The sequence below is a fragment of the Magallana gigas genome, chromosome 3 (genome assembly GCF_963853765.1).
Source record: "Magallana gigas chromosome 3, xbMagGiga1.1, whole genome shotgun sequence".
NCBI classification, from domain to species: Eukaryota; Metazoa; Mollusca; class Bivalvia; order Ostreida; family Ostreidae; genus Magallana; species Magallana gigas.
In genome coordinates, this window is record NC_088855.1 from 48,441,858 (window position 1) to 48,468,191 (window position 26,334).

At 34.2% G+C, this 26,334-nt stretch overlaps 2 protein-coding genes across 4 annotated transcripts in view; one reads left to right on the plus strand and one right to left on the minus strand.

The window, feature by feature from the left end:
* The first annotated feature begins 1,480 nt into the window (after positions 1-1,480).
* LOC105324894 (pre-mRNA-splicing factor ATP-dependent RNA helicase PRP16) overlaps positions 1,481-26,334 on the plus strand; it is a 32,672-nt gene continuing 7,818 nt past the window's right edge. The window contains exons 1-21 of one of the 2 annotated variants that reach the window (XM_066080105.1): positions 1,481-2,043; positions 2,556-2,714; positions 2,925-3,103; positions 3,813-3,966; positions 4,212-4,315; positions 4,566-4,783; positions 5,256-5,441; positions 5,833-5,991; positions 6,276-6,434; positions 6,728-6,808; positions 7,352-7,513; positions 7,680-7,826; positions 7,932-8,142; positions 8,273-8,335; positions 8,685-8,840; positions 9,100-9,200; positions 9,452-9,498; positions 9,710-9,872; positions 10,117-10,281; positions 24,227-24,375; positions 26,217-26,271. In XM_066080105.1, the coding sequence (XP_065936177.1) occupies positions 1,715-2,043; positions 2,556-2,714; positions 2,925-3,103; positions 3,813-3,966; positions 4,212-4,315; positions 4,566-4,783; positions 5,256-5,441; positions 5,833-5,991; positions 6,276-6,434; positions 6,728-6,808; positions 7,352-7,513; positions 7,680-7,826; positions 7,932-8,142; positions 8,273-8,335; positions 8,685-8,840; positions 9,100-9,200; positions 9,452-9,498; positions 9,710-9,872; positions 10,117-10,281; positions 24,227-24,375; positions 26,217-26,271 (3,147 nt within the window). In that variant the 5' untranslated portion in view covers positions 1,481-1,714. Of the gene's footprint in view, positions 2,044-2,555; positions 2,715-2,924; positions 3,104-3,812; positions 3,967-4,211; positions 4,316-4,565; positions 4,784-5,255; positions 5,442-5,832; positions 5,992-6,275; positions 6,435-6,727; positions 6,809-7,351; positions 7,514-7,679; positions 7,827-7,931; positions 8,143-8,272; positions 8,336-8,684; positions 8,841-9,099; positions 9,201-9,451; positions 9,499-9,709; positions 9,873-10,116; positions 10,344-24,226; positions 24,376-26,216; positions 26,272-26,334 lie in introns of those variants that run through there. The other variant, XM_066080106.1, reaches the window with a different exon arrangement.
* On the minus strand, positions 13,107-17,094 carry LOC105324893 (uncharacterized). 2 transcript variants are annotated; one of them, XM_011424131.4, is made up of 2 exons: positions 16,940-17,094; positions 13,107-15,197 (listed from the first exon to the last, which is right to left on the minus strand). In XM_011424131.4, the coding sequence occupies exon 2, from the start codon at positions 15,190-15,192 to the stop codon at positions 13,366-13,368; it is 1,827 nt and encodes a 608-aa protein (XP_011422433.3). In that variant the 5' UTR covers positions 15,193-15,197; positions 16,940-17,094; the 3' UTR covers positions 13,107-13,365. The 2 variants fall into 2 exon arrangements, with proteins under 2 accessions (XP_011422433.3, XP_034338937.2); XM_034483046.2 differs by lacking the exon at positions 16,940-17,094 and adding an exon at positions 15,301-15,446.

Genomic DNA, 26,334 nt, shown 5'->3' on the forward strand with positions numbered 1-26,334 from the left:
AACCCTCTGAAAGCTTTTTGTTTGGAAACTCAGCTAAAGTCAATCTCTTTGACCGCTGCAAATCCAACAGAGAACAGGAATTTAAAGTAGATAGAGATAATGGGCTGGCAAAATTAACGATACGTAACCGAATATACATCACCTATATTAACAGTGCCTAATCTCGGCCACACGTAGTAGTTTGTGGAATATGTGTGTGTTATTTAAATAGAAAAACCACAAAAATGACGGAAATTCAATGATGAGTCATTTTTATTATCTCTGATTCGTGGAGTCGTATCATTGATTCCGAGGTCTTTGACAAAAGTAGTCCACACTTAGATGCAGGGGGGGGGGGGGGTCTAGTCCACTTTGCGTACTTATATAAGAAAATCAGAACAAAGAAATCCCCCCCCCCCCCAAATTTATTTTTTTTTACCAAATTTTCATGCACATGACGTTGCAGAATTTAAAGGAATTTAGACACAATTTGAGCTCAAATCTTTTTTTTTATGTTTAGCTCAATGGTTTGATATGAATATTTTTAATGCATCGTCAAAATTTAGAAATCAAACATGAAGTTACAAGCAAGACACAGAGTTTAAAATTCTTTGTTTTTGTAAACTTGCTTACGTATTTGTTTCAATAAAATGTTGCTTCTTCTGTTGACAATATTGTTTAATTATTGAATTAATTATTGAACACATTGAATCAGTTTATCTTGTTTGGCACGAGTCATTTTGTCAAAGAAATGGTAATTTCTTACTTTACATTATTTGTAAACAAATATAAGACTCGAGCTTTGTTTACGTAACAATGAATTCTTACCTCTGTATCTCTCTTATAACATTAAAGTTTTGGTCATTCATTCGAATTGCAAAAGTAAACTACTATATACATATAAAATTAAAAAATAAAAATAAATTTTGATCTCAAATTGTGTCTAGGTCCCCTTGAGTTCGTTTTCTTGTGAATGACCAGAGCTAAAGATGTCTAATGTATTTTTCAGCATTGAAACCGTTCAAATCCCTCAACTCAACCGGTAACACTCGTGTTTCGTACAAGTTAGAATTATAATACCGACCAACTTGAAAGATATTGTTGTGCCCCCCCCCCCCCCCCCCCACACACACACATCCACAGATTATGATTATGATCATGAAAGTACATGTATTATAACATTTTCATTTCTTTTTTTTTAATTATATTTTTTCGTAGAATCAACTAATATAATTACAGATGACATCTGTATTGCATGTCTGATAATTTTTGTTCCTTTGTATGACCAGAGACATAATATACATGTATAAATAACGTCCTTGGTATGACCATTGCACCCAAAAATTAGGAGAATTTAATTACTTACATGTACCTGATCAAGGCTTATAGTAACGTCTTTTTAATATCAATCAAGCGTAGAAAACTTTGAAATGAATGAATGAATGAGTATTCCGGAATGCAAATTGCCAGCCATAGCTCTGAATGTTAGTCTAATGCATACTAAACAAACCTTTAATACAAAAGAGTAAGACGACAGAACTGCGAATTTAGAATTTGTGTTTACGTTTGTTTTCAATTAAGCTTATTCACTTATTTTCAGTGTCATTCTTATAGGCATATTTAGAGGGAAAATGACATAAACTGCAATCTTGTTTGTTCACACAGCAATTTTAGGTACTTTTATGTAGGTTTAAACAAAACAGCATCCGAACAAATTCGGTCAGTGAAGAAGTGCATGATGACAAGTTACATCGATCCAGATGATGATCCCACTCTTCATAGACTAGAGGGGCTGGAAAATCAAAAGGGAGGGCTGGTTATAATGAAAAAGAAAACGTCTGGGGATGAATCTCATAAATTCAAGAAACCTGCTCTGCCAAAAGTTTCATTGTTGGGTTTAGACAGACTAGCTAAAGAAAAGCGCAAAGCATTGGAAGAGGAAGACATTGTCAAGAAAAAATCAAAAGTATCATCATATACAGACGATAAAGATGAGGACAGTGAAAGTGATGAGGATGATAGCGATGATAATTCAGATAAGAGTAGAAGGGACAGAAAAGAAAGGTAAACTTTCTTGAACTAATCATATTTGTTTGTTGCATTTGGAATCAATGGAAAAAACACTTAATGTATTGATATTATTTTTACCAATAATAAAACAAATTCTGAGTGGTGAATAAGGGAGATTTCAGACATTTTAAATTACAAATGGCTTTTAAATCAATAAAATTAAGCTCTGAATCCTCAGTGGTAACGACCATTATCTGAAATGGATTATCCGCACTTTGTAGAATGTTAATTTTGTTTTGACGTCATAATGCTTGACGTTACATTTCTATACCTAATAGAAATTCTGAATAAACAACTATATGATCAAAATGTGTTTTCCTCAGTATGCAGTACATTCCACAACTGATCTTGAATTAATATCAAGTCCAACAAACTCATTCAGTACTTGTAATCTGGTCAATCGCTGACCAAGAAGGTGTGTTCACCGACTATGAACATGAAGTTTTAAACACATATCAACACTATCAGTGCTTCTATTGATGTTGATGAAAAAACTTTTTTTGTAGAAATTACAGACAGTCTCGAGTAGAAACACCATCTCATCCTGGTGGTATTAGTCGAGAGGCTAGAAATAGACAAGAGGAAAAAAGGCAAAGAGATAGAGACAGAGGACTGCATGTCTCCTCCAAAGACAAACGACGAGATGACAGGAGGGATCGAGGCAAGTTCTTGTACCACGTGTTGATACATGTATGATCAAGTTAGAAGTGAGACTAACTGTTAGAACAAAATATGTTTCTTGGGGTTATCTGTTTATTTATCTGTTAATTTAAAGCTCTCTCTTTCTCTCTCTCTCCCCCCCCCCCCCCCCCCTTTATCTGCCCCTTATTGTTTTTTTTGTACTGTTTATAATCATATGATTGTATTACAGACAGAAACTACTCACGAGATCGAGATAGAGACAGAGACCGTCGGAGAGACAGGGATCATCGCCGAGATGACAGAAGTAGCAGAAGTCACCGCAGTGACAGGAGTGACAGGAGCGCCAGGGAATGGGACGAGACTCCCAAGAGGTTCAGAGATAGTCCCGCCACCCCAGATATCAGGGTTAAAGGTATTCAGCCTAAGCCATAATTAGCATGTCTGATATACCATTTACATACCGATTATCAGTGCTAGGTTTGTGGCATTGGGAAATTTTATTATCTTTCATTTAAAAAAAAAGAAGATGACAATTTTTATTTTGGCAAGTTTTTTGTGCAAAATAAATAAAAAAAAACTTTGTTGAAATTATTTAGTCTTTTTGTTTTAATGAAATATATTGTACCATGAAAATTTTTTATCTTTGTTTTTTATATATATATATATATATATATATATATATATATATATATATATATATATATATATATATATATATATATATATATATATATATATATATAAAAAACCATCAATGATAACTTACCATTATTTCTTGTCTATCAATAGCTAATCGGACAAAACATCATTTCTTGTCTATCAATAGCTAATCGGACAAAACATCTTTGGGTAATGGAAATCATTACCGGATTAAGTACACATGTTCAGTTTTGAATCAATGTCTTCTAAACTTTGACTTAAAACTAGTTGTAATGACTTGTAGATGACTCAAGATACACTTGTTAAGAGATAATGATTAAAATTTGTGAAATCGAGCTCATTAATCAAATCTTTTGAATTCATATTACTGTCTAAGAACGTAGAATGTATGCAGGCATTCCATGAAATCTTATAATATTGGAAGGCAGAGTATTAGATTAGCATTGAGATTTTTTTTTCAGACACGCCATCACGTACTGCCTGGGAAGATGAGGATGATGATGCCACACCACTGAAACGATCCAGTTGGGATTTACCCACTCCGTTAAGTCGTGACCCAGATGATAGGAGTGAACGGAGTTTTACCTCATCACACCGTGGCAGTAAAGACCGCAGGTACAACCAATCCTAGAGGTTTTAAGCTTGACTTGACAAAGTTGGGGAAGCTTATTAAGATGAAGATTAACCATAATACAGTACATTGTTTTGATAAAAAAAATGATAATACCAATACCTCGCAAGATGTTACGAAAATACTGTTTTTGTCATAATATTCTTGAGAGTACTTGAAATTAATTTAATGGTATGCCATCAAAGTTTTGTGCTCGTCAATTAAAAAATGAATTTAAACTGTTTTTAAGGAAAAGGTCTGATGAAACACCATTACCAACTCCATCGTATAAATACAATACTTGGATGAAAAATAAAAAGAAGATACCATACACACCTAAAATGGATGAAAAAGGTATAGTAGAGGCTGGCCATTTATGTTGATGCATGTAAATAAATCATTCAATTGTACTGCATGCATGGATGTTAAAAAAAAGGACCATTTGGAATTTAGATTTCTATTGGTGATTATTTTTTATATGATTTGTGAATATTATTTTAATATAGCGATAATTTTTCATTTTTGAAGACAAGCTAAATCAAATTTAGAACCTTCATGACCTGTTACATTATATTATCAAATATTGTACAATGTACATATACAGGTAAAGTAGATGTTGAGAAGATGACAGAGGAAGAAAGAGAGGACTGGGAAATGGAACAGAAGCGTCTTGATCGAGAATGGTACGGACTTGATGAAGGTTACGACGATGACCACAACCCGTTCTCTGGAATGTCTACTGACTACACTAAACGCAAGGAGGAGGAGGTGGAGAAAAAGAAGAAGAAGAAGATGACAGCCAGACAGGCACAGCACCAGAGGGTCAGAATCTGTTAGCTCACTAACTCTTTTTGTTGAACATACAGATCATCAAACAGTTTAAAGCTACTTGATCTGATTTGATGCATTATTTTTGGAAAGAAAAATATTTCAGGTTTCTTGCCTACTTTAGCAATAATGAAAATAAAGAAGCTCTAATAATTACACATTTTTAAAATTTAATTTCTTCAAATAAAATAAAACTGAAAAAAAATGCTGGCAAGTTTGCATTAGATTCAAAGAAATTGTGCACTTTAAACCATACTTTATAGCTTTAATGTCAAAGTTTATGTAAAATTCATCAGCTTGATAGATGAAAAATTGAAAAACCTTAGCAAAATAGAATTTATACAGTCAAATTTTGCTGGTTATGTTTTAGCTGTACAAGAGTATGTGTTACAGTCCTATAGTTTGCTGTACACAGATCATCATTTGGGATTTGTTATCCTTCAGTCGATCTATTCTCTTTTTACAGGACAATGAATTATGGGAGACCAACAGAATGATGAGGAGCGGTGTGGTTGTCAGGACTAATTTTGATGAGGATTTTGAGGATGATAACGAGGCGAGAGTTCATTTGTTGGTTCACAACATTGTTCCACCATTTCTTGACGGCCGCATCACATTCACTAAACAGCCCGAGCCTGTCGTCCCTGTTAAGGTAAGGTTCAAAAGTCAACACTCAGTGTCAAATCAGATGGAAGCTATAAAAATAAAGTTCTAGATATCACAGGATATTAGACATAGAGGATATTCTAAAATTTGAGATATAGAGGATAACATAACATGTATATAAAGAACCAGTGAGTGGGATTCCTACTCACGTTGACATTTCATATTTAAGATAACAATGAAAAATCAAATTTCAGCTGTATTTTATATTTAATTTGAGATATTAAAGTATTTCTATAGACTATATTATATTTATGAATTGAGTAAACATCTGAGGTACAACATGTACCATATTTCATGAGCCAGTTATACATGTGAAAACCAAAGAAATACTGTTGTTTGTGAACTAGTTTGATTAATTATTGCATCTGATTTTGTAGGACCCTACTTCTGACATGGCCCAGGTTGCTAGGAAAGGTTGTGCTGTGGTTCGAATACACAGAGACCAGAAAGAAAAAAGAAAGGCTCAGAAGAAAGAATGGGAATTGGCAGGAACTAAGATAGGAGAAATTATGGGAGTCAAAAAGGAGGAGGAAAAGGTTTCAATTTATGTAGACCTACAATACTGTAAAGTAAAATATAGTGCATTGAAGAAAAGTTGAGACATAAAAGTTATGAAATACTCTTTGATTATTCATAGAATAGGGAATTCCCACTACCATAAATAAATAAATATCTTAAATTTATTTTGTTTGTTTTGAAAATTGGCAGTTACTGGGGTTTTTTCCCTTTAAAGACTAAAACTTTTTTCATTGAATATTGAATGAAAAAAATAAGGAGCTTTATCAATTATTTGAAAATTATTGAAAGTTTTCCCTTGCAGGCTGACAAGACTTTGGAGAATGGGGATTTAGACTACAAGGCCGACCACAAGTTTGCAGATCTCCTCAAGGACAAGTCAGAGGCGGTCAGTGAGTTTGCCAAGAGAAAATCCATCGCTGAGCAGAGGAAGTACCTGCCCATCTACGCCATCAGAAATGAGGTCACAATTCAGTCCTTCTTTTTCATGGACCTTTTATTAATGTTATGCTGAAGCATTCCTTTTGCATCATAATATATTGACTGTATTCTGAATTTTTTTTTTATCCCAAATGTACTCCCAATCCCAACTGTATGTTTTATTTAAAACCTATAAAGACAGAAGTATTGATTGATATTTTGATATTCATTTTTTTGTATGTGCCTCTGTAACTTGCCATAAATTTTGATGTTTAATGATATTTTTTTATTAATATATATTTCCTTTTTTTTATGTTATTTTTTTTTTACTTTCAGCTTCTGAATGTGATTAGAGACAATAATGTGATTGTCATTGTGGGAGAGACAGGATCAGGGAAGACAACTCAGCTGACGCAGGTCAGTGTGTGGATGTGGAAATACTGAGTGGGAGTCGTCCATGAAGTATTGAAAATTTTACACTGCAACTATCAGTAGTCTCTTACTGTGGTTAAATAAATATTCATGAGCATCAAATTTTGTGCATTTAGTAAAATGCAAATTTGTGGATATTCCGATAATGATCCTATTCATTAAATTGTTGTCACATTTGTTACTTAAATGATTTTGGGCATGGATGCAAATTTGAAATCCATGACAGGGTCCAATGAATGATGTTGAGATGGATAAAAGCTGTCTGTATCAGAAGCCTCAGACCTAGAGGTTGTAAAACATTTGGGCATGTGTTCTCTGTACACAAGTTTAAGTTGTGCTCTATAATTCTAACTATACTCTAGTCGTTCAAAAATTTGGAGCACTTTACAATTATGCTTGAGAGTATGTTGTATTTAATGGAGTAAGGAGTACATGTTTATTACCTCCCTCCAGCATTTCCTTGCAAGATATTCTAAAGGGCAAAAAACTATCAATAATTGTTGACTTTATATATCACTGTGTTTATAGTACCTCCACGAGGATGGCTACACAAAGTATGGTATGGTGGGCTGTACTCAGCCCAGGAGAGTGGCAGCCATGTCTGTCGCTAAGCGGGTCTCCGAGGAAATGGGGGTGGAGCTAGGACAGGATGTGGGATACGCAATTCGTTTTGAGGACTGCACATCAGAGGTTGCTTTTATTTTCACGTTCTTTTTGCTGTTCTGTAATGTTCTTCCTAATTATATGTATGATCACAAATCCTTAGAAATTTTTTGTGCTTTAAAAAAGTTATTACTTCTCCTTTGTTATTGTGCAAGATGGTGTTCATGTTGGGGTTTGTGATTTTTTTCTACAGAAAACTGTCATTAAGTACATGACAGATGGTATTTTGCTGAGAGAATCTCTGAGAGAGTCTGACCTGGATAACTACAGTGCTATCATAATGGACGAAGCTCACGAACGCTCACTCAATACAGATGTCTTGTTTGGACTCCTTAGGGATGTAAGAACAAATTCAAGTACAAGTACTTTCTATTGAATTCCTTATCAACATATACACTGAATGATTAACATGTAATATACTGTAGAAGCTGATTCTGTCTATTAGGTTGTGGCCAGACGTCATGATTTGAAGTTGATTGTAACATCAGCAACAATGAATGCTGATAAGTTTGCCAACTTCTTTGGCAACGTGCCAACTTATACCATTCCCGGCCGAACTTTCCCAGTGGAGATTTTCTTCAGTAAGAATGTGGTGGAGGACTATGTAGACTCGGCCGTCAAACAGTCCATGCAGATACACCTCACAGGGATGAAAGGCCAGTATCAGTGATTCATCTCATAGCTCATTCATCTTTTTCTAAATAGTTAATTTTTTCAACTGTGTTCTGTATAGGTCAGTATTTGTTTTTGTTAAACTTATGATGAAGAATGAATTTTGTTTTATAGGAGATATATTGGTATTTATGCCAGGGCAGGAGGATATTGAAGTAACTTGTGAACTGTTAACAGGTGTGTGGAAAACTTGTACATTATACTTGTATTTGTGTACGTATTATTCATTAAAGGAATATTGTAAAGTTATTTCAAAGGAAAAGAATTTTTAATAATGCACAGTGTAAGCATTTGTTTATGAATAAAAAAATAGGTACCAGAATATAAGGAGAAGTAACTGAGCAATGTAAAAATTCAGAATTAATTTGTTTACTTTTGAGAAACTGAGACCTACCCAGTGAATCTGCCCATGTAGTATCATACTATGTTGCTTTAAAGACTGACTTGTTAATATACACTGCATATGAATTATTCTGAATCCCATGTATAGATACTTATGCGTTATATATTCTGAATATTACGTCAGAACGGCTTGGGGAGCTGGATGAAGCCCCTCCATTAGCAATCCTCCCGATCTACTCCCAGCTACCCAGTGACCTCCAGGCCAAGATCTTTGAGAAAGCTCCTGATGGAGTCAGGAAGTGCATTGTGGCTACAAACATTGCAGAGACCTCTCTCACAGGTGATCTCCCTTTTTTTTAGACAGTGAAAAATCGGTTTTCAGGAGTATTAGATGTAAATTGTAATATTTTATCTGCTTTATTACTGAATACTATGTTCCAGGTGAAATTGTAAACAAGTACACCATATTCTTGTTCACTGATCTATTAAATTCATATCTATTTGAGAAACAGTTGTATGCTATGTTATAAGTCTTTAAGATGATGTTTTTACTTTAAATTTACTGGTAATACATTTTAACTGTCTGCATTGACTCCCAGTGGATGGAATCATGTTCGTGGTAGACGCTGGCTACTGTAAGCTTAAGGTCTTCAATCCTAAAATCGGTATGGACGCTCTCCAGATCTTCCCCATCAGTCAGGTGAGAAAATATTTGATAAAGTTATTTCTGCTTAATGCCATGTCTCTCTGAAACTAAAACTTTTTACCAGTAGGGTATTATAATTTTCATTAGGATTTAAATAAAAATGTTTGTTTTGTTTTTTGCATTACTGAAGTTAGAAATTATTTCTTGAAAGACACTATGATAATTATAGTTCATTTGTATTGTTATTGTCATATTGAATTGAAAATGTTACCACAAAGATGCTTTCATTGCTTTGACTATTACAGGCCAATGCCAACCAGCGGTCAGGGAGGGCAGGCAGGACAGGCCCCGGGTAAGATACAGAATTCTGTGACCACTAATCCTGTGTAGGAATGATTTCTTTAGCATTAATGGAAGGTGTTACTCCATTGTAAAGAGTGACATAATTGTCACTTTGAAAAAAATTTCCACAAAAATACACACAGATATACCACTTATCTTAATGATCAGCAAGTTTATTACATTGAGTATAAGGGTAGTGAGATTTGTTTTGGGGTTTGTAGGCATTGCTATCGGCTGTACACACAGAGACAATACAAAGATGAATTACTGACCAACACGGTGCCCGAGATACAGAGGACAAACCTGGCCAATGTTGTGCTGCTGTTGAAGTCCCTGGGCGTCCAAGATCTGTTACAGTTCCACTTTATGGACCCGCCTCCTCAGGTAAGAATAATAAACATCATGTCAATGAGTTGAGAACTTGTACATATTCATGAAAGTATGAATGTTTGCAAGGAAAATCATTTAAATCCATAAAGATTATAGAAATTTGATGTGCTATACATAAATTTTATATGTTAAATGCATTAAATTTTGACACAATTAGTTAAAAATGTTGACTGTGCATTGGGAATGTATTGATTATTATGTAGACTGGACACTATTAAACAGTCAATAATCTTTCTAGGACAATATTCTGAACTCTATGTACCAGCTGTGGATCACGGGGGCCCTGGACAACACAGGATCCCTGACCCCCCTGGGCAGACAGATGGTGGAGTTCCCCCTGGACCCCTCCCTGTCTAAGATGTTGATTGTCTCCCTGGACATGGGCTGCAGTGCTGAAATTCTGGTAAGTCTGTCTGTACATGTATCTCTGTCTCCCTGGACATGGGCTGCAGTGCTGAAATTCTGGTAAGTCTGCCTGGTCATGTATCTCAGTCAATCAGCTCTATGTATTTATGCAAATCATGTGTTCATTAGTAAGTAAATTCATGAAACAGAATTTTCCTTCACAACTCTTACCTGTACATAGCACAATTGTATCATGTTGCTGTTGAGTAATTAACACATAAATAGTCAAAAGTTTTGTTCATAGAATGTACCAGTAATTTTTTTTTCAATGATATGGTGCTTTGGGGGGGGGGGGGGGGGGTACAGAAGTTATTTGATCTTGCATGATGTTTCAAGAATTTAAATATGGGGAAAGAGATAAGAAATAAAAGATCTAAATTTCAAAATATGAAGTAGAGTACTTTAAGAGTGCTTTATGACATAATGTTCTGATCGTGTTGTCTGTAAGGTAAAATATACCTGACTACAGATGATTTAGAAATCTCACTACCATGTGGGCTGGAGTGATAAATCTGCAATATATGTGTCTAAATCAGGTACATGTATGTATGCCATTGATAAGATTTACATGATACTTAGTTTTATGTGCAAAATATTAAAATCAAAAGAGTGCGTCCAAGTTATTTTACATGTACACATTCTTCAGATCGATGGATTTTTTCAAGGATCCATTTGGTCTGATTGATGCATCAACACATCAACCAGTGGATCTTGATTTTTAACAATTGAATTCCCTTGTGTCTTTATTTTTAGGTCACCTGAGTAAACTCAGGTGACATTGCTATCCGTTTTCGTCTGGCGTCGTGCGTTAACAATTTTATATTTTTAACTTCTTCTTAAAAACTACAAGGCCATTTGCTACCATTTTTGGTGTGAGGCATTTCTATGGTAAGAGGAATCTAAATTGTGAAATTTGTGGCTTTACCACCCCTGGGGCACCACAAGTGGGGCCAAATATGCAAAAAAAATCCAAATTTTCAAAAATCTTCTTCTCTACTCCCACACATGTGAGGAAAAAACTAGTTGCATGGTTATGATATCCATGAAGACCTCTACCAAAATTGTGAAATTCATGGCCCCTGTGTCAGGGGTTCAGGCTCTAGGGTGGGGCCAATATGGCCATATAGTAAACATGTATTAAATCTTAGAAAATCTTCTTCTCTACTCCCATATATATTTGTTAAAAACTAAATGCATGATTATGATGTCCATGAAGCCCTCTACCAAAATTGTGAAATTCATGACCCCTGTGTCAGGGGTTCAGGCTCTAGGGTGGGGCCAATATGGCCATATAGTAAAAATGTATTAAATCTTAGAAAATCTTCTTCTCTACTCCCATATATATTTGTTAAAAACTAAATGCATGATTATGATGTCCATGAAGCCCTCTACCAAAATTGTGAAATTCATGACCCCTGTGTCAGGGGTTCAGGCTCTAGGGTGGGGCCAATATGGCCATATAGTAAAAATGTATTAAGTCTCAAAAAATCTTCTTCTTTACCCTCAAACATGTGGGCAAAAAACTGAATGCATGGTTATGATGTCCACTAACTCCTCTACCTAAATTGTGAAATTCGTGGCCCCAGGGTCAGGGGTTCAGGACATGTGGGGGAGTGGCAATATGGCAATATAGTGTTCATGCATATAATGTTTTAAAATCTTCTTCTGTATTCTCACACATCTGTATAAAAAACTGACTAATAATTATGTTTACCAGGAAGTCCTCTACTAAAATTTTAAATTTCATGTCCCCTGGAGTATGGGTTTTGACTCTAGGGCATGGCCAAAATGGATGTATAGGTGTTAATGCATATAATGTTTAAAAATTATCTTCTTTACTCCCACACACCTAAAGGAAAACTGAATTCATGATTTTGTAGACCAGATCTTTAAGTTTTTTGCCAAAATTATAGGTTTCATAGTTCTTTTTGAAAGATTTCAGGCAGGTAGGTGGTCGTCATTACAAATTTATAATTTTTCTACTCCAGAATGAAACCTAATTAAATGCATATATGAGACACCTCGACAAGTTTGTGTATGGGTTATATGCTACTCAGGTGACTGTTAAGGCCTATTGGCCTCTTGTTGTTATCTTATGGTTACATTGCTTTTATCTTACCATGTGACCATACCCCTTTTGTTGTGCCTAACCTTAGTTTAGTTAGACATAAGTTTGTTGAAAAGTAAAGGATTCATTTTGAAAATTGTTTTCCTGTGACAAGTGCCCCTCCCTCCCTCTAATAAAAAAAATCCTAAATGAAAAAATGAGTCTGAGATTTGTTCACTGTACGAAGATCAATTTTCATTTCAAAACAAAACAGGCAAAGTCCTTGATAAATCACTGTAAAACAGGAAATTAGCTCAATATTTTTGTTATATTCATAGAAAGTTACATTCAGCTAATTCAGTGTTTGGTGAATGAATCTTAAAAATAAAAAAAAATAGTTTGAAAACTTACTTTATCTGAAAGTGTTTTCACCATATTCATTTACATTTAGAAAATCATGTAATGATTAATTTAAAATGTTTTGCTTGTCGATTGTCTTGTATGAGTTTATAGTTTTCATGATCAAATTAAGTTTGGAATTGGACAAACTACTATTGTATGTTTATTGACTTCATGAAAAAAGGCTTTAGTTTGCATTTTCACTTTTCTGTGATAGTTGACAGTTTTTCTGCAAAGTGAGCAAATGTCAATTTTGGTAACATTGATAATAACCATTTACACAGTAAATTGAGCTTTTGAGGCTCTCTTTGTCTTAACTAAAGGTTCTAAAAGTCAATGAAGGTGGAATTTGAATTAATGTACTTTTAAAGCCCATACTTGGTTAACTCTCTTTAATTCATAACTAAAAAAAGACATTATATATTATGCAAAAGATTGTATGTACAATACATGAATATTTCAAATTCAGTATGAAATGGATGATCATATTTTCATAATCAAGAGTCTCAACACAGCTGCATTGATTTAATTTCCATGAAAGTTAACAGTACATGATATTTAGTTGTAATTGCATAGATATTTATCACTAAACAAGATGGGACTTTCTTGTGACAAGTTGCTTTGACAACTTGATCCTTATGATGGGTCCCCACAGGTCTGGAATTCTATGTTGGCACTGGTTGAGTCTGGAGTCGTTGTTGAGGAGTCTGTGTTTGTACAGGGTTTTGATAAATGTCCATCCACAGTAGAGATGTCACTTTGTTTTACTACGACAGTATCTTCATTAATAAATTTCACAGACACTTGAGATATAGACTCTGGTAATTGTGTGGAGTTTAGAACGATTCCATCATGAATTTGTCTTTTCTTAATTTCCTGAACATCATCCAGATTCTCATCTATGACTTCCTGTTTGTACACATTCCGGCTTTCGTCCTCAGAGTCTGAATCCGAGTGAAGCGGTCTCTTTGATTCCTCTAGAATTCTGTGTTTTCTGTCATGATAGATGACAAGGGATAAACCAATAACACAAGGGATGAGGAAAATGATGCCAGCCAGAATTCCCACAATGCTGTTCAGGGATTTGTCCTCCACGAAAGCACATTGCACATGTAGGTCGTAAGTCTCATTAGCCATCACGTAGAGACAAACTTGCAACCGCGTGTTTTTCAGTTCAAAGCTTTCTATTTTGAAATAGTTGGAACTGGAGTGAATGGTGACAGGTCCATAGAAATACTCTTTTTCCTTGCCATGTTCTATCACCTCTATCCGATAGGCATAGATCAGAGAGGAGTTCAGATGGCTCCAGTGCATCCAGATCTTCCCTTTCCTGATTTCTACCATGTAATGGAGGTCTTTAAGTTTCAGCTTTAGCTGCGACAGGGCTGTGAGGCTTGAGCATGGAGGTTTGGTCTTCTTGTTGCATTCTGGTTCTATAGAGGAGGCATTGACTGTCTCATTGTTCATATTGAGACACAGTATTTCAGTCTGCTCCCTCTGAGAGTGAAGAGAGGGATAAAAGTGGCGCTTCAGTAACTGGCTTACCCAGACAACATCACAGGTACAATGAAGGTCATTTCCTTGGAGGTTTATGAACTCAATGTCATGGAGATGGCTAAGGGAACAATATTCCAGAGTTGAGAGCTTTGTTCTCTGTAGGTCTAGATGTACTATATGCTGTGGAAGTTTGATGGAGCTGACATAAATTTTAAGATTTAATGGGTTGCCAGACAAATCCAAAAGCTTCAGCTCAAGAAGTTTGCTAAATGCTAGAGGATGAATATCAGAAATTTGATTCTTTCCCAGGTAAAGCTCCTTGAGATTGCTTTCCAAACCAGAGAAAATGTGTTCTGAGATGGATGTCAAGAAATTGGAGGATAGAATTAGTTTTCTGATGAGTCTTGTGGAACTAAAGCTGTTACCTGCTATTTCTGCAATGTTATTGTTGGAAAGATCTAGAACCTCTACAGAAGGAATCCATAAAAGATCATCTGCTTTTAGGAATCTGATGATATTCTTGGACAAGTTCAGGTGGTGGATGCCAAGTTTCTGTAAATGAAGTGTACTAATGACTAATAGTTCATTAAGGGACAGGTCCATTGTAAAGACCTGCTGAAGGTTCACAAAGATATCTGGTATAGACTGAAGCCTGGTGCCATGGAAACCTAGAGATTCTATGTCTTTGATTCCGGTGAAGTAATCGGCTGGAAATGAGGTGATGTTGGAATTTCCAGTGACTTCAAGGGATTTCCAAGATTCCTGTTCCAGATACGACCTACCAAGTTCCAGTAACCTTGAAATACTAGATGTGTTTTCATAGTTGCATGTGACAGAAGTCATGGAAGGCTCGCTAGCTCTGTACCGACAGTTGGAAGAAAGGTCATCTATCTGTTTGGAATGGGTCAAGGTCACAAGGAACAAGAAAGTACCGGTGAACCACAGCCCTGTGACTTGTCTTTGCATTTTGTCTGAAAAACCAGAATTCTGACATAAGATTTTTGTGAATTTTAATGAACTATTCATTAACTACTCTGGTACATGTTACCAGAAAGAATTAACTTTGAGTTATACTTTGAAAAAATAAATTCTGCAATCAAGATTGTGGAAAGATTATGTGGCCTTGATGGATTTCGTTCAGATCTACATCACAGGTGATTGATAAAGAGCCTCATCCTGTTTCTGGTGTTTGTTATTCCAATGTTCAGAGCTCTTGGTACCTACGTAGAAAGTTTATTTCTTTCACCTTACTGCCCTCTATTGAATAAAGACTTCTGTTGATTTGAGAAATTGACTTTGATATTGAAATGTTAAGTGTTTTTTCTACACTCCTGTGTCCCGTAATGGCTGATAGTTTGGTTGGACAGGTAAACTAAGTACGTCATCCTGAAGTTTCTTGCCCCTGGCACCCCAGACCTTGATTGCCAGGCTGATAAAAACCCAAAACCAAGGCACGACCAAGCCCATACTCATAATGACACACTCTGTTTTTATGTCAAACATTGGTGTTGAATCAATTTTTTTATTCATTTTAATCATTCATATCAGGATATGAATTCAATTATGGTTCAAATTGAATGGTAAGTTTCATGTGATAAAAGAATGTCTAAAGTTTAAAATAAAATGCATACATATTGATGTTGATGTGTGATTTTTTAAAATTATTATAAATTTTTTTGCTGAATGAATTGTTTTTAGTGGCTGAGATACAAACAGTCTGCATCATTACCTAAAATCAACAGGTCCCGTCTAACTGGTTTTTGTTTTCATTAGATAAAGGGTCAATGCTCAGCCTGCAGTTATTTTTTATGTTAAGCAATGACAGAGCGTCTAAGATTTTATTCAAAATATCAATTCATTCTAAACTAGTAATGATTTTATCTTTGACTTCAAGCAACAGTTTATGCTGCAAATGAATAAAAAAATCCTTTATCGCGTATGTTAGAGTCTCTGTAATTATACTGAATTCTGGTAGTATTTGACATCTGATTTGAATGCTGACTCACTGGAGAGGATTTACACAGTATTTGATTGTACACAAGTACCATGGTAATAATATGTTCATTATGTGTTTAATTTGAAAATAAGTATAATAGTGATAAGCCCATCAAAGTGTCATTTTGCCACTATTAAGTGGGATAATTCATATTGCCAGATGCTTAAATTATTATTCTTTTTTTCAATGCAACAGTTAATGTTATCTATATATACTAAAGGAAAAAGATTATAGATAAACCAAAAGATAGCTGTAAAATAAAACAACTATCGTCTGTTAGATCAGATAAAGGGAAGGTTTTTTTTTTTTTTTTTTTTAAATGTTGATCATTGCAGAATGAGATTTTGGTATCTTAATATTTTTAGAAGTTATTTTGCTACTTCTACATTCATTTGAAAATGAGTCATTTATAAATAAACTAATATTTATTGCATGGATTATGTTGAAATTGAAAATCTCTTGACAAATGGTTTTTATTAAAGAAAAATAACATTATTGAACAAATCTACATGTATTTTTTTTTTATGTTAGAGTTAAAAAAATATATTTTACATGGTTGATAAATAGGAATCATGAGATGTTTATTGAAAAGAAACCTTGAAATTAAGATTAGATATACCAATAATTATTCTAAACATATTCTAATCGTAATAACTTGTTACAAAATTGTTCAAAAAATATATATCACAAATAGACATATAAATAAAACAGACTTACCGGTACTAGTATAGATATCTATTGAAAGGGCCCACCACAACAACCAATAATGAACATTTGAATTCTGTTGGTGGGTGTATATATAGAGGAAGAGAATGGATCATGCTCATTGGTCCAAATCTGAGGTGTACATCCCAGTGTCGCATAATGTATACACATAGATATATCTATACACCAATAAAAATATATTAACACCAAACCAGAAACATATATTGATTCAGTGATGAGGGATTGCGTCTGTCATGTATAAGGTACCGGGTATATACATATATACACATATATAGGAAAACAGGCAGGCAGCCTGTTCAATTTGGGGGCTGGGGGTCGGGCACCGTTATAAGAGGAAGGGGGGGGGAGGGGGGCACAAACAGAACATGTATTGATACTGTGACCAGATGGACATACTTGTCACCAGTCACCCCAGGGATACTGAGTGGAAAACAGTCACGTCTTTTTGCGGTGAAGAGGGGTATACAGAGCATGTATTGATGATTGTAGAGCAAGTGAAGTGGGATGGATGTTTTAAAGAGAGCACTTGAACTAGATCTTTTTGTAGAAAATGACAATTGATATATGATAAGGCTGTGTATTAACCAAATAAATCAATAAGATACCATATTCAAGATGGCGATAAGTAATTTATTGGTCTTGTGCCAGAATATGGTTTATTGAAAAGCTTTCATTTTTAGCAATAAAAAAACTTGCATACAAATTTGGCTCAAATTATGAATATTAAGAGATTAATGAACATTAGATACTTTGGTACTGCCTTTTTTCATATCAAAGTTAAAACTTAAGGATACTTAATGTTGTTATGCTGCTGATCATCTTGGATTATATACTGTATATCAGGTTATTTTTACCCTGTGTAATTTTCGCCTTCTACACTTTCAAACAGTTTCGCCCCATCTTGAATTTGCCAACACACATTGTGTTTACTATGATATGATTTTAGACTTTGGAATTCGCCCAGTCTTAAATTCGCCCGCTGACAACGAGGGCGAAAGGGGCAAAAATAAAACGGGGGCGAATATATCCCTGTAAACAGTATTCTGTATCAAATTAAGTTTGCAAGTTTAAATATATACATTCCATGTATATATTTTGCTTGTAAAGTGTGTGAAAAGCTATGATATTCAAAACTGTAAATAAAGACTGGGGGTCAGTAGGTTAAATTGTGAGTTTTGTTTTGACATCACTAATGTTAACCATCATATGCATGAATCAAAGTTCTAGCTCACATTGAATGGTTTGAAGGTTGCGGCTGTTGCACTGGCTTTTCCATTAATTTGAAATTACCTTCCAGTTTCTCCACCCTTGATGTTTTTATGGTTTAGTCTTTGTAGTTGTTGTTTAAATTTGAAGAGCAATATGAAAACAATCAAACTGAACTAAAATAAGGATATGTCACAAATTTATTTTTCATGCTGTAGGAGCTAACACAGATACACTATCAGGGCAATTACAGCAGCAACTGCTATCCAACTTAACTGATTTTTCATCTTATTTCCATGAAATACATGTATTAAAGCAAATCCTACTGAAGTTAATCACAATCTTTATTCATGTTTTTTTAAATCAATTTAAGGCCATTTAAACTAGTATATATGTTATGACATTTGCAATGCATTTTAATCCATTTTCAACCTTGAAAAATGCATGTCTGCATCTAAAAAGGTCTATAAATCTTTTAATAATGGTTCAAACCCACTCAAAGTTGCTACATTTGTAAATTATTATATATTCTATCAAAGTATGCAAAGAAAAAATTACAAAGCGGGGTAAAAAATGTTAAAATGTGGTAATATGGTGTATGTACATGATAGCTTTATATGGTTTAGTCAGTTTTTCGTTGAATTCTGCGATTCCATCGAAAACATTTATTCAAATTGTTAAATATAATTGTAATTTCACATTCAATAACTTAAAATGTGCTGAAAAACATCTATAAATGAATAAAATAGCCAAAACCAATATTCACATTTCACTGATAATAAAGCCAATAATGGTAAAATAGCCCGGAATGCTCCTGATGATGTCATGCAACAATCGAAAGACCTTAAGGATTATCCCTGAAATTTTTTTTGTGATGTCATCTTTTGTTAAACCAAGCCCAGTAAATCTCATATTGTTCTGCACCCAGTCCAATAAGTTACATGTAGCTGGTCAATAAATTTCTACCTACTGGACAGCTATAGGTGACATTCTGGACAGCTGTAGGTAATTGAGATAAACACAAAAAGTATACAAGAAAAGAAAAAGGTATAAACACTGGTTTCTCCAATGTCATGGAAATTTATCTGAACTTTGCATGCACAGTTACAGAACACCCCGCCACTGAAATTTGCAGATCTCAATATGTAGAAAAACTTAAACAAAATCAAAAATAACCTATGCACAAATTAATTTGAAACGATTAATCCATTCAGTTGAATGTGTTTTCACTACAATCGTCCTTTTTTGTGTAAAATTGGTTCAGAAAAGGAGAGTCAAATTAAGATTATGTATTTGAAATGTTTATGCAAGTAAGATGCTCAACTTAATCTGCTATCATCATTTCCAAATTTACCTAAAATCATTGTTTGAAAGATAATCTTTTCAAAATTATAATCATCAAGATTTTGATACTACATACCGTAATCCGGTGAATATAATACGCAGTAGTGTACAATACGCACCCCCCCACTTTAGGCCTGAAAATGGTGAAAAAAGCTTGTTGGGATGTATAATACGCATCAAAAAAATTGACCAAACGGTAATCCCGAGTATCAACAAAGCAGTTATACCATGTATGCACGCTTGAAACTTCATCGCGGGATAACGCTACCGGAAATAAGAAAAACACAATATTTTCTTAGATACGATTTATTGTAACTAATACATCGCGGTAATATCTTTAATTCATAATCAATGTTTTAAATAGACCTAGCATTAAATATTCTACCATAAATAAAATCAACTACTTATATAATTGTTTAGTCATTACAATCCCTGTGAAGTGAAAAACGGATAATGTACAGGTATGGAGATAACGGACCTAATTAAATTCTTAAATGACTCCGATCAAAGTGATCAATTAGAGGCCTGAAACATAATAAAATATATGCACAAATAGTTGTGTTGTGTATAGTACACATAGCCTTAGGGGGGTGTCCGAGATACCCAAGGTGTCAAGTGTTAGCGGAGGGGGAGCACAACTGTTTCAATGGCTTCAATTAAAGGAATAGGTTATAGAATTATCTATATTCATAATTATTAATAACAGCTGTAATGGCGGCGTACATGGAGATAAAGAATAGGCAGTTCAAATCAATTTTTAAAGGCCATTTTGAAACAGTTTTTTTATTAACAGACTTAAAGTGTACATTTTCTTTAATTACATGCTATAGTAATGATTTCCTAAGGGTTAAATAATAATATATATGTGACAATGAAGGAATGTTACGATGTCCTGTCTGTGAACAGCATAGGTAATACGGCAGTATGATACCCCGTGCTTCAGCTAGGGAAAAATATGTCCAAATCCTATAGGGATGTATAATACGCACCCCTTTCTCACGGTAAAAAATGCTGGGAAAAAAGTGCGTATTATATTCACCGGATTACGGTATACAAACTACTTTAAAAAGTTTTTCTAGTATTATTCAAAGAAAAATATTCTAGTGGCTAGAAAAATTTACATGTGTGAGGCCAATATAATGTTTCTGTTTACACAGTTGTAGTATATTCATAACAATTATATTTATATATTTATAATGCTTTTAGAAACTTGACAAAAACGGGTTTATTTTCAAAGTTATTTAATAATTCAACAAATGAGAAAAGACCTCCTTTGATTTATGAGTTTGTTTTCTTGCTAATCTCAAGCATTCTAAAGGTCAGGTCTGTAACGTTGCTTGAAGAGGAATGCCCTTCCCCCTCCCCCCTTCCTGCTGCTAGGGTCTTTGACTGTTGTAGAACAGATGAGAGATCCTGGGCCCATACAGCCCACACAGTCAGGGGTCAAGAGGGGACAGACAGATGCCTGCTGCAGTCAGGGAGAACAAATGCATCACAGCAGAGCTCTGAATAAAATTCCTATTCATTTTGGACTGTTTTGAATAAGCTAGAGTTCAGAGCGGGTACTGACTTAGCTTCTGTTTACAACAAAAACATTCAGAGTCTTCCTACAGGTCATGGGGTTGTGTGGAGCAGGTAGAAATTGATTGGAAGAAGCTCACATTTCTTCATCCTGGTCAGATTTTGGCCATGATATGCACTTGCTTAACTTCTAGGCTGAAACCATACCTATGCCATTTTATCTATTTATTTACCAATGAATGTAATCCAACAATTCAGATGTCATTATTGTATATTTTATTATTTTTTTATTTTTAGGATTTTATTTCTTATGATAACAATATTTGTTATATTTTGCAATTACTTTGGCATTAGAAATTGCAAGGTAGCTTTGATTGCATTTTCCATGATACACCTAAGAAGATCATGGTAGTAGAGTGTGTGTATGAAGTAGTGATTTGGAGGTATATGGAGGAAGGGAGTATTAGGTTGGAATATTATACTGGCTGTTTGTGTAAAGCTAAATTCATATTGTTAGTTAGTATCAATAGTTCATTTGCACACTGCACACTACGGATACTGACTAGGTCAATGAATGTACTTACCGGGTTAAAGCTGAACACAACTCATTAAAGGCATTTTGCTATCCTTAAAACCCCCTGTAATAGCCACAAACCTCTTCAGGAGGCAAGGTGGTCAAGATCTACCTTACAAACTTTTAAATAAGATATTTTTAGATAGAGAATAAAAATCATAAATATTTTGGCTTTAAACTTTAACATTTTTCTGTATCTTTATTCAGAGCTCTTTGCCTAAAGAAGGTAAAAAAAGCATAGAAATGGCCATGACCATCCAGCCCTCTTAACAGTTAATTGTATTTTCTATAAAGTTCTCACCTTTGTCGACATGCATTTTGAATCTGTGTGTTACTCATATGCAATGTAATTATGAGATCATAAGCATTTATAAAGGTCAATGCATGATGCACAAAACAGAAAGTGCTGGTGTGAAGATTTACTGGATGCTGGAAAGAATAAGCTACTACTGAAAGGGAATGAGAGTGATTCTTCAGAGAAAAATTTAATAAAAACTGATTGCACGGTACAGTAATTTTAATTTTAAAGATTAAAAAGAGAATAAAACTTGTGCTTTTTCTGATGAGTTATCTCCCATAAGAGTTGTAAAGGAAAAATGATTTTTTAGAATTATTAACTTATTCTTGATTAAATGGATATAATATCAGGGTCCACCACATTAAACAATGTACTTTTCATACTTTTCGTTGAGTTTTTCTGATAACAGCATGATTGGCATCCATTTCTTGACAAATACTTTTCTATTCTCAACATAATTTGTGGTTCACCATGTGTGTCATACTGTCAAAAAAAAAGGAGGTTTCACCAAGATCTGAATGCAAATGAAAGAACCTTCAGATAAAAATAGGACATATATCCTGAAATGAGTTCTGGTTTTCAAATCTGGGTGAAAATCCGGATATTTAATTTTAACAAAATACTCCATCTCAAGTTACAGTGTAAACAGACAATAAATCTTCTCCTTCAGTGCTTCTAAACCTGCCTTATCGTAATCTCTACCCTACTAGTCTGTTTATTTTTAAGGTCACTTAAAAATATGTAAATCCATTCTGATCAATGACCTTCCATTGAGGTTGGTTGGCCATTATAACAATTGTTACCCCTTCAAATGAAATTTTATGAGAGTATAATGGAATCACCATATTTGTCCCTCTGAAGACGTGAGTAGACATCATTGAGACAAGGACCATCTCAAACGGTCCAGCATAAATAATGGACAGTAGGATGAAAAGCATTTCGGAGGATTTTGCTTTGACCTTAACCTACCGGTATGATAATTTACCAATTGGCATAGAGCTTTAATTCAAGCTCATTACCCCTTTCCTAAAGGCATTCTTTTGGTTTTATCAGAGCAAAATTAAATCAATGGGACATAGTCTAATATTGTTTGAAAGGGATCTGCTATGACCTTCATATTTGACCTTGAAAGACCTTGAAAATAAGTTTATGGTCACTGCACACACTTTACCAAATAGCTCTGTTTAAGTAAAGTATTAGCCAGATAGGGCTAAGAGGATAGTATATATGCTCTGAAAAACAATTTTGGTGTGTTGTGATATGACCTTGACCCTTGACCTAGAAACTTCATTTAAGGTCAATGCATATTTTTGATCAAAGGCACTCTGTGGGTGAAGTATAAGCCAAATTTGACCAAGGGGAGAGAATATATTATCCAGACAAGGATTTTCACATAATTCTGCTATGGCCTTGACCTTAGATTGAGAAACTTTGTTCAAGGTCACTGCACAACTTTTACCCAAAGGCACTCTGTGAAGTTTGAGCCAGATGAGGCTATTTAAGGGAGAGAAGAAATGCTCTGGACAAGTCATCACAGAAGGAGGGATGGGTGGAAGGACAGAGGGATGGACAGACCGATCACTATAGGTTGTTGGCAGAGCGGGGCCCTAAATATATTTGGAGCAGAACTTAGAAAACTTTATAAGGCTGAAATTTTTCTCAAAATATTTAATGCTCTTTATTCATGTTACAGACACAGCCCTGCAGTGCTATCTCAATAATGTTTGGACCATTTTCTACATTTTGCCAATATTTTTTACTTCATGGAGTTCGAGTGTATATATGTACTTGAATCACCATGTCTGTCTATCATTCTGTCAGTCTGTTCATCCATTTCTCTATGGTTTCATCCCACTTACTAGAAAGGCTCAGGGTATTTTCTCTGGTATTTATAAAAATGATAATTTTGTTCAGGATTCATATGTTGTTTTGCATTAACCAATTAAAATGTCTCTTGAAATAATTCACAACTATATCTTTAATCATTATTTTGAAAATGCATGGTATGATTAGTGATATTTGTTATGCACCATTCATAGCGTAGATTAACAGTTAGCAAGTGTGTTGACTTTTATCATAAGTGACCAACCAGCTATTGATGAAAATGCTTCACTGTCAGCATATCATAGGAATATCATGCATCATAAATGGCTGACCTCTATTGATTTTAATGTCAGAATGTCAAAGATCACTATTTTTACTGCTTTGTCCACTAATTGTATTTAAATTTAAAAGTTGACCATGAGGTCAAGATACTATAGTTTTTTTTTTAACAAAAATTTTTAAAACACTTCAAATATCAAATTTTTAAAAATGATGATTGTTGATGTTTTAGATTATAGTATCCATGCTGTCAGTTCCGGCCATTTTCTATCGACCTAAAGGTCGGGAAGAGGATTCGGACAATGCCAGGGAAAAGTTTCAGGTTCCGGAGAGTGACCATTTGACGTTCCTGAATGTGTATCAACAGTGGAAAAGAAATGGGTAAAAAAAAATATATTCATTAAAAGGGACCTAGACCTGATTTTAGATCAAAATTTTATTTTCTAGTTTTTATGTATAAAATGGGTTACTTGTGTATTCTGAATGATTGACTAAAATTAAGATGTTAGAAGTGACCTGTGTCAATCAAAATAAACTGATCCAGTGTGTTCATAAATAATATTATCAAGAAAAGAATGCACCCCTTCATTTAAACTTATACCAATACAGCACATGTGCAAACAAAAACAAGACTGGAGCTTTTTTTACAAAACGAAGAATTTAATGCAAACACAGTATCATGCTTGTAACTTGAGTTTGACTTTCATATTTGGACAAATCATTAAACATACCAATACATGTATTAAAGCAATATGAGCTGTATTTTTTAGAATTTTATTTTGCTGCAAAAACCTGCTAGTACGATAAGTCTGAATGTAACTTTAACTTTTATGATAAATAAGATTTGAAAACATCATTAATTTTTGTCAAAAGAAAGATTTCTCCTCAAAGGAATATATAGCAGATCAATTTTTGTACTCAGAGGACGACAATAATTCAATTTTGCTACAATTAAGGCTTCTTGACAGCTTTTTCCACGAAAATATAGCTTATAGAAATTTGAAAACCATCATATTTTTTGTCATTTTAAAAAAAAATAACATTTTTGTAAAAAAACAAATTCAACATGAAAATTGCAGCTCATATTGCTTTAATCATTCTATATGATAAAACGGAAAAATAAAATTTGACAATTTTCAGCTCAAATCATGTCTAACTCCCTTTAAACAATGAAATGCTTTCTTTGGTGATTCATGCAGGATATGAAGTTAGCACCACTGCAGAAAAATGTTAATAACTCGCATTACATAATCTGCTAATGCAGGTTAGGTAAATGTGTTTCTGCAATGATCACTACCTTCATAACCCGCATGAATCGCCAAAGAAGGCATTTTACTGTTTATATTTACATCTTTTTTAAGACAAATTAATGAAGTAATCAAAAAGAGTAACTGAAAGAAGTAACAAAATTAATGTTAATGTACATCAGTACGTTAAATAATAGAAATAGCTAGTTGTCATATGGGAATTGGGGTCTGACATCATCTTGATTATTTTGTACAGTCCATGATTTTTCTTAGGTTGCTGAAGGTTTTGACCAATTAATAAACTGGTTAGAACTGGATTATGTGTATTCAGTATTCTGAAGTCTATAGTCTGTCCAAAGATATTTTTGCTGCATATTTTCTTTAATTATTTGATATTCCTAAATACCTCTTGATTCAGTCAATGTTCATTCAATTGTACGATCCCAAGATTTTCCTTTTGAAATGCCCCCTCTAGCTTGTCAGGTTTCAATACACAGCTAAAAATAGAAAGTCTACAGGGATTTTGCATTGCATCAGCCATAATTAAGCCCGGATGATAACATTGAAAATTTGTGCAAGGTATTACTAGTGACTTCCAAATTGAGAAAAGATGTCAACATTCCTATCATGAATCTCCATCGGAAATCTGTTTTCGTTCCTGTGAATTTTTAAGAGGGAAAAATGATAATGTGTGAATGAAGTTATCTTGGAAATTTCCCCTTTAATTGATTTCCATTGCACTTCTTTCACAGGTATGAGTATTCATATAAAAAATCGTCCAAATGTGCAGCATAAATATCTTGGGACAGACTATAGTCATTTTCTCGAGAGCTATGAATCACAATTGGTTTTCTTAAGAAGTAGAGGAAAAATTACTTGGTAGATGTAAATGTATAATGTGTACTATGATCAGTTTATATTATTAATTAAAGTATAATTACAGTATGATATGTCCACTTTTAATTTTTTGTACAGGTATTCTGCCACCTGGTGCAACGAACACTTTATCCACATAAAGGCCATGAGAAAGGTAGGCAGATTTTGATGCAAGACATGTACAAAACAACGAAGTCAAGGTTAGATTATCTAAATC